Source organism: Bidens hawaiensis, unplaced genomic scaffold, assembly GCF_021521415.1.
Source record: "Bidens hawaiensis isolate Kalapana, Puna unplaced genomic scaffold, B.hawaiensis_p1.1 tig00020676_1, whole genome shotgun sequence".
Taxonomy (NCBI): domain Eukaryota; kingdom Viridiplantae; phylum Streptophyta; class Magnoliopsida; order Asterales; family Asteraceae; genus Bidens; species Bidens hawaiensis.
The window spans coordinates 191535-199497 of NW_027493175.1; the positions used below are offsets into that span (position 1 = coordinate 191535).

At 39.6% G+C, this 7963-nt stretch overlaps 1 protein-coding gene across 1 annotated transcript; it reads left to right on the plus strand.

The window, feature by feature from the left end:
* The first annotated feature begins 417 nt into the window (after positions 1 to 417).
* Positions 418 to 1278, plus strand: LOC143561441 (receptor-like protein 44). The gene has a single exon (XM_077049529.1). The coding sequence runs from the start codon at positions 418 to 420 to the stop codon at positions 1231 to 1233; it is 816 nt and encodes a 271-aa protein (XP_076905644.1). The 3' UTR covers positions 1234 to 1278.
* Positions 1279 to 7963: the final 6685 nt, after the last annotated feature.

Below are 7963 nucleotides of genomic sequence, written 5' to 3' on the forward strand. Positions count from 1 at the left end.
TCAATCCTCCTATGGATGTGAGGACTCATTATGCTAAACAAAATGACTGAGACAGTAAGGAAAGTTACTAGAGGTATGTATGAAAAAAAAAAAGATGCATGCTTGATAAATTATATACATTGTCATACTTGATAATATGACACGTCTTGTCTTAATTTAAAAATATTGGCCCATATCAATTATGAAGTACTTCACACATTAATGGAATATTGTTTATAATACTAATATAGCATGGTAGTTGATGGTCCACATATGACCATTTTACCCTCCTCTTCCATTCAAATCAAAACTTTATGCAAACAATTACTCATTATCCATTTCACATGCGCACTCCTTAATCTAATTCATACCAATTCCACTTTTTTTCAACCCAAATCCTCTCTCCCAATCAATCAAACTTGCTTTTGCAAATCTTTCATGGAGTTCTCAACATTAACACTAATGTCAATACTAATATTCACTTTCTTCCCACCATCATCCCAAGATCCCAACGACCAATCTTGTTTATCCAAATTATACCAATCCATCCGAGACCCGCATCACAACTTAATGAACTGGACCGAACCGAATTTCGCAAACCCTTGTTCGGGTTTCTTATCAAACCTCATTGGCGCGACATGTAACAACGGTCGCATCTACAAACTCTCACTCCCTAACTTGTCCCTTCAAGGCTCCATCTCACCCTACATCTCAAACTGCACAAATCTTCAATCCTTAGACTTGTCAAACAACTCCTTAACCGGCCGAATCCCGACCGAACTTCAATACCTCGTCAACCTAGCCGTCCTTAAACTTTCAAATAATCACCTGTCTGACGTCATCCCGCCGTCACTCTCCATGTGTGCGTACCTCAACGTAATTGACTTGCATGATAATGCACTCACGGGAACAATACCTCCTCAGCTAGGGACATTGGTCCGGTTATCGGTTTTTGATGTTTCGAATAATAAGTTGTCTGGTCCGGTTCCTGCGAGCCTGGGAAACCGGACGGGGAGCCTGCCGAGGTTCAATGTGAGCTCGTTTTCGGGTAATAAGAATCTTTATGGGTACCCTTTGGGGCCGATGAAGAGTAACGAGTTATCGGTTGTGGCGATTGTGGGAATCGGGTTGGGGAGTGGGTTGTTGAGTTTGATGTTGAGTTTTACAGTGGTGTGTGTTTGGTTGAGAGTGACGGATCAGAAGATGGCTGCTGAACAAGAAGGCAAAATTAGTCACTTAATGCCTGATTATTAGTCCATCTTATTGTTAGTTTCTTTTTTTGTGTAATGTTTGAAGCTTGGTGTGACCATTTCTACTCATTTTTTTAGATTCTTATATTGAGTTTATTATTATAGTTATCTTTTATTTTACTTTATTTTCTTATAATTAAAAAGTGTGACTCTGAGGTGAGTTATGTGTGTTATTATTTTAAGGTAGGGAAGAATTAAGTCAAAATGAAGTTGTGAACCGAAAGCTTTTCATGGTGTGGGTAATTTGCTATATCATGAGAGACATTTTGATTTGACTACCATCACCATCATATATTCTAATACCTAATATTTCCAAATATTTTTGTTTGCATATAGTTTGGGTTTTTTATGTCGTAAAAGAAGAAATAAATTCCAATGTCTGAGGTAAGAATGCAAGATATCTTGTGATTAGGGGTCATCAATAACTTAATTGAACTGATGGAGTTGGTTAATGGCTAATCATAACCATGACCGACCCGTTATGGCGGTTTTGGTTAATCGGTTTATAGGTTATAGTGAGTCGGTTATGGATCGGTTAACGTAACCAAAACAATGTAATTAAGCCTAAATGTTTGGTACCAATTATTACAAAAAATGACATGACATAATCTAACAAGGTATATAATTCATAATTTTAATACCAAATATTCAAAAAAGAATAACATTATATAATCAAATAATGAAATTCAACTTAATTTGATAACAAACGTTGAACCAAAAACATCAAAATGATATAATCCAACAACATGTTTGGTGGGTTAATCCAAAACATATTAAACATATTGTTGGTTAAATAAATGGGTCGGTTCGGTTATAGCGGTTTTGGAATTATTTTTAACATAAACCGACCTGTATTTGGCAGCTTTTAAAAATTTATTAAACCGACCCACCGGTTATGTTGGTTATCGGTTAAAATCGGTTGGGTTATGTCGGTTATGGTTCGGTTTAACGTTTAAGTTGCTCACGCCTACTATTAACTAAACCGAACCAAATTGTGCACACCCCTAATTGTCATACTCATAAGAAGAGAGTTTTCTCTATTTTGTAAATATTACACTCTAAAATGGCCATCAACTCACCCTTAGAACCTGACTAGATATTTTACCCGCCACGTTGCGGCAAGAATGTTTGTACGATTACAGATATATAGCAGCAGTTGCGGCGAGAGTGTTTGTACGATTACAGATATATAGCAGCAGTTAAGCCTATCAATACAAAATATAGTGTAAATAGCATGTACTCGGACGCTTTGATCATACGAAAAATCATTGATATGGCAGCGTCCACATCCCTTGATCGCACCATGTCCATTCCTTATGGTCACCAGAAAACCCGTCGTTCATACGTGTCAATTCAGCCCAGAAACCGAGCCCGAAACACTTGAACTTGTTGTCCCATTTGCGGCACTGTTCTGGTAGCCACCACCATTGCTATCTTGTGCTGCTTTGGTCCCAAAAAAGGTTTGAGTTGTAACCTCACTAAGACAGAGTTGAAAAAAAAAATTGGCATATTAAAATATATTTGGATATATGCGGTTTTACAGCAAGGCTTAAAGCAGAACTTTAATTGCCACATGTTACCGGAGATGGGTATACCGGCGGTGGCCGGCGGCTATGGTGGTAGTGACGGTGGTGGTGATGGGGTGGGGCTGACGATGGTGTCGGTGATGGTGGTGGTTCAAGGTGGTGGTGGTAGTTAAGAGTGTATTGTAAAAAATATATTTTTCTAATAATTTGAAAATATGGACGGGAAATGTAGGAAACATAAAAAAACAGTCTCTCAAGACGGTTTTTTGAATAAAAAATATTTGAAAAAATATGGATTTTTGTTCCAAGATTGCAAATAATTTGGACTTAGCACGGCATTATTTCCCCAAATCTCGTCTTTTATCTGACTTTCTTTCAAAATCTAGTCTTTATTTTATCTATTCCCAATACATCTTGACAGTCCAAATTATAAAAGATTTTGAGGAAAAAAGGGCTATTTTGGGACTTCTCTCTCTAAAAGGGGCTATTTTGGGAATTTTCCCAAAAACTGAAACACTTTTGTAAAAGATTTTGAGGAACGAGTTATGATATAATACGTCTTGCTTATCTCGACGAAATGGGTGGAGTAGCTATCCCCATGCCAAAAATATTTACGATGTTCAGTAGCTTTTCCATGGCTTCCCTTGCATTACAGGGTATGAATGGTTTTGTTGCAGAAGTGATAGTCTTTTTAAGAATAATTACCAGCAAAAAATATCTTTTAATGCCCAAAATTGCCATCACTTTTGTAATGGCAATTGGAATGATATTAACTCCTATTTATTTATTTATTATCTATGTCACGTCAAATGTTCTATGAATACAAGTTATTTACTACTCCAAACTCTTATGTTTTTGATTCGGATCGCGTGAGTTATTTGTTTCCATCTCCATTTTTCTACCTGTAATAGGCATTGGTATGTACCCCGATTTTGTTCTTTTACTATCAGTTGACAAGGTCGAAGGTATTCTATCTAGTTATTTTGATAGATAGTTTTATTAAATAAAAAAATAAAAAAACTCCTTTTTACGAGTTGATTGGCTAATGAAAAAAAAGAAGTATTTTTATTCTCTTAAATTTTAAATAAAGTAAAAATAAAATATGAATTTCAATTTTGACCCAATATACTTGGTCTTCGTGAGAACCGCGTGAATCACTATACTACTTGATTCACATGGTTCTCGCCGGTTGAGACAAGATTTTTTTATATACACCGTATTGCATTCTGTTTGTATTCGTAATAACTTTTCTTTAATTTACCTAGAGGTTAACGTAAATGAACCATAACTATGTAACCCTATTCCTAATAGATTGACCCCAAAATAGCATATCCAAATTATAAGAAAGCCTAGAGTTGCCAAAACTGCGGAATTTGCTCCTTGCAAATGTTTATTTGTTCGAGTATGCAAATAAATTGCGAATACGATCCAAGTAATAAAGGTCCAAGTTTCCATTGGATCCCAACTCCAATATGATCCCCATGCTTCATTAGCCCATACTGCTCCTGAAAGAATACATATGGTTAAAAAGACAAATCCTAAGCGAATCACACGATAACTCCAATAATCCAATTGTTTAAGAAAATGGGCCTTGTAATAATTCTTATCAGAAAAAAAAGAAGTTTTTTTCAAAATATTGTTTCTTTCATTATTGTATTGGATTTCACCAAATGAAAATGATGCATTTAATTTTAATAATTATTACTTTTAGAACTATAAAAAAGATTTCTAAATGTAATGACTAGAAGTGCTACTGATAATAATGATCCACAAAAAAGAGCCGCATAGCTCAATATCATCATACTTACGTGCATTATTAACCATTCCGATTGTAGAGCAGGTACTTGTAAGTGCACCGATTTGGTGTCCGCAGCTGTTCGAATAGGCTAGTGTCACACCCGGCCCTGAGCGGCGGAAACAGCCGGGCGCGCGCGAGTGGGGATTGATAATTAAGCACGGGCCATTGCAAACATTCAAAGATTTTCATTGCGCATGAAATGTTTAATACAATACATTACATTGTTTAAAAATTACATAAAAACATCCAAGTATAAAAACTGTTGAAGATTTCCACGCCATATCCCCATGCGCGGCGGGAACAACCACGCGCATCGAAGGGATAGAACTAAAATCTTCCAAAAAGCTAGTTTAGATGTTCAGCGTGAGGTGCTCTAAGTGTGACTCCATGCGCTACCTAATTATCTCCTGAAAGACACGTAAAAACATTTGAATCAGTATAAACTGAGTGAGTTCACAAGTTTTTGCAACTTGATAAATCGTATTGCATCATAATCATTCTGAAACATAATTCTGGTAGCATCATTAAAGCACAAGCTTGGTAAAACATAGTTATATCAACATATTCTGATAAAATCGTTCCGCGGGTTATGCGCGAACATTTCTGGGAACTGTGCTCGTCTATGCAAAGTGGCGCTGCCACTACGAGCTAAAATAAGTAATACCGTCCCGCGGGTTACGCGCGAACGTTTCAGGAAAATGTGCTCGTCCATGCAAAGTGGCGCTGCCACTACGAGCTAATCAATAATTCCGTCCCGCGGGTTACGCGCGGACGTTGTGCCGGAAAACAAGGCGCTCGTCCATGCAAAGAGGCGCGACCCCTACGAGCGGGCTCAAACCCATAGTACTGCCCCATGACCATACTAGGCACTCGTCCATGCAAAGAGGTGCGACCCCTACGAGTGGGTGGATCAAACCAGCAGTCCCTACCCTTAGAGTTCCAATGGTAAAGTGATCACTTACTCGAGTTCTAGCGCACATACATCGAAAACCTTAGATAACCGTTCGCATTGCTCATCATGAAATATAATTTAAACACATAATCGCTTGCATAGCTTGTAAGTATACCATGATAAAACATTATTTAGGTACGTGTCTCTCGCCCCGAAAACAGTTTAAAATAGTGAAAATAGTGAAAATGGGGGCTGTGAGACTCACCTGAGGTTCTTGTTAAGGGATTAATCGAGATTCGGGTTTTCTTGGTGTTGGCCTCGGAATCGAAGGTCTAGAATACGATTAAATAACAAGAAATCTATATTAAGATCAAGATATAAGGGTTGGAAAGTAGATCTCAAGGTTATAATTTCGGCTTACCTAGTAACAGGAACGGAATTGAAAATCAAATAGATGCTTGGGAGATGATTCAGAGCAGATTTGTAGTTTTAAGAGAGAAGTTTGAAGTGTGTTGAGTAATAATTTTAGGTTACATATTTATAGGCAAACTCAATGGAACACAATCCCTCGATTTAGGGGATTGTAATCTTTTCATATCTAGGTGTGATGATGATAAAGTATGGAAAGTATTATTATTTATTCAAAAGTGGAGGAGTGGGTAAAAGATTCTGATTTTCGCAGGACATGCAGGTCTGTGGTTGGTGAGAGTAGGGTGGCTGATAGTTGACTGTTCATGCCACAGTGTGCTTTTGCCAGTGCACAGTAAAAAGTAGAAATTTTCTGAAACACGTTACTGTTTTCTTTTGGGCGGGAATAATCCCCTTTATTCTGAAAAATACTGTGTTTTGTGTGTAACCTTGCGCGTACAGCCTTATGCGTGTAGGATTCTGCGTGTAGAATGTTTCTTTGCTGCGGGTAGGTACGTAACCTTCTCGCAGTCAGGGACATTGAGTTTCATTTGTAAATCCTCCAAGTGGTCTTGGTATTTCAACATAGTGATCAGTTATGTTGAAGTCAATTCCATCTTGGAGCTTCAGACAAACTAGCTCTCAATGTTCCCGCCATGCGGGGAGGTTAGTTCCCTTCCGCACGCGCATAAACGATTTAGGGTGCACCCGCCTTAGCATCATGCGTGACGGTCAACCCATTAGACATCATAACGTTAAGGTACATGAAATCATAAAGCCAAAACATTCGCGCATGGCGCATATAACATATGCCCACGCTGGTTCTTAACATGGTGCGCTCGCGCATGGCGCATATAACAAATGCACGCGCTGACTAACATGGCGCGCTCGCGCAAGGCGCACATAACAAATGCACGCGCTGACTAACATGGCGCGCTTGCGCAGGGCGCACATAACAAATGCACGCGCTGACTAACATGGCGCGCTCGCGCAAGGCGCACATAACAAATGCACGCGCTGACTAACATGGCGCGCTCGCGCAGGGCGCATATAACATAATTACCTAATATTTAGGTTGATTACTTGGTTTAAGGGATTGGGATTTTACCGGGTGTCACATTCTCCCCCTGTTAAGCGAATTTCGTCCCGAAATTTAGGAGGCGTTGCTGGCAGAAGCCATGCTCTGAAAGAGGTGTGGGTATTTCATGCGCATCTGGTCTTCTCTTTCCCAAGTGAATTCAGGCCCACGCCTCGAGTTCCATTGAACCTTTACTAACTTGATTCTGCTTCTGCGCAACTTTTGTTCTTTCCAATCGGTTATTGCTATGGGTTCTTCTACGAAGTGCAGCTGTTTGTCGATGTGAATTTCTTCCAACGGCAAAATCAACGTTTCGTCAGATAGGCACTTTTTGAGGTTGGACACATGAAACGTATCATGAACTCCACTGAGTTCGGCGGGTAAACGGAGCTTATAAGCAACCGGACCGATCCTTTCCAGGATCTCAAATGGTCCAATGTAGCGCGGATTCAACTTTCCTCGCTTGCCGAAACGGGGGACTCCTTTCCATGGAGAGACTTTCAAAAGTACTTTATCCCCTACTTGAAATTCCAATGGTTTCCTTCGCACATCTGCGTAGCTCTTCTGTCTATCGCGCGCTGTCTTAAGGCGATCCCTTATCTGAAAAATCTTGTCTGTTGTTTCTTGGATCAATTCTGGACCAGTCATTTGCTTGTCACCCACTTCAGCCCAGCACAGTGGGGATCTACACTTGCGCCCATACAAAGCTTCGAACGGCGCAGCCTTAATGCTTGTGTGATAGCTGTTGTTGTAAGAAAATTCAACCAATGGGAGATGAGTATCCCAGCTACCTTCGAAATCGATTGCGCACGCGCGTAGCATATCTTCCAATGTCTGGATTGTTCGCTCGCTTTGCCCATCCGTTTGAGGATGATAAGCTGTACTCATATCAAGGCGAGTACCTAGAGCTCCTTGGTGTGAAGCGTCGCAGTAAACGACGATGTCATCTGTCCCCTCGGGCAGAGACAAAATTGGCGCACTACATAACTTCTGTTTCAACATTTGAAATGCTGTTTCCTGATTTTCGCCCCA

What these genes read in the sequence shown, in the direction of transcription:
- LOC143561441 (XM_077049529.1), top strand. Translation starts at nt 418, where the DNA reads ATGGAGTTCTCAACATTAACACTAATGTCAATACTAATATTCACTTTC.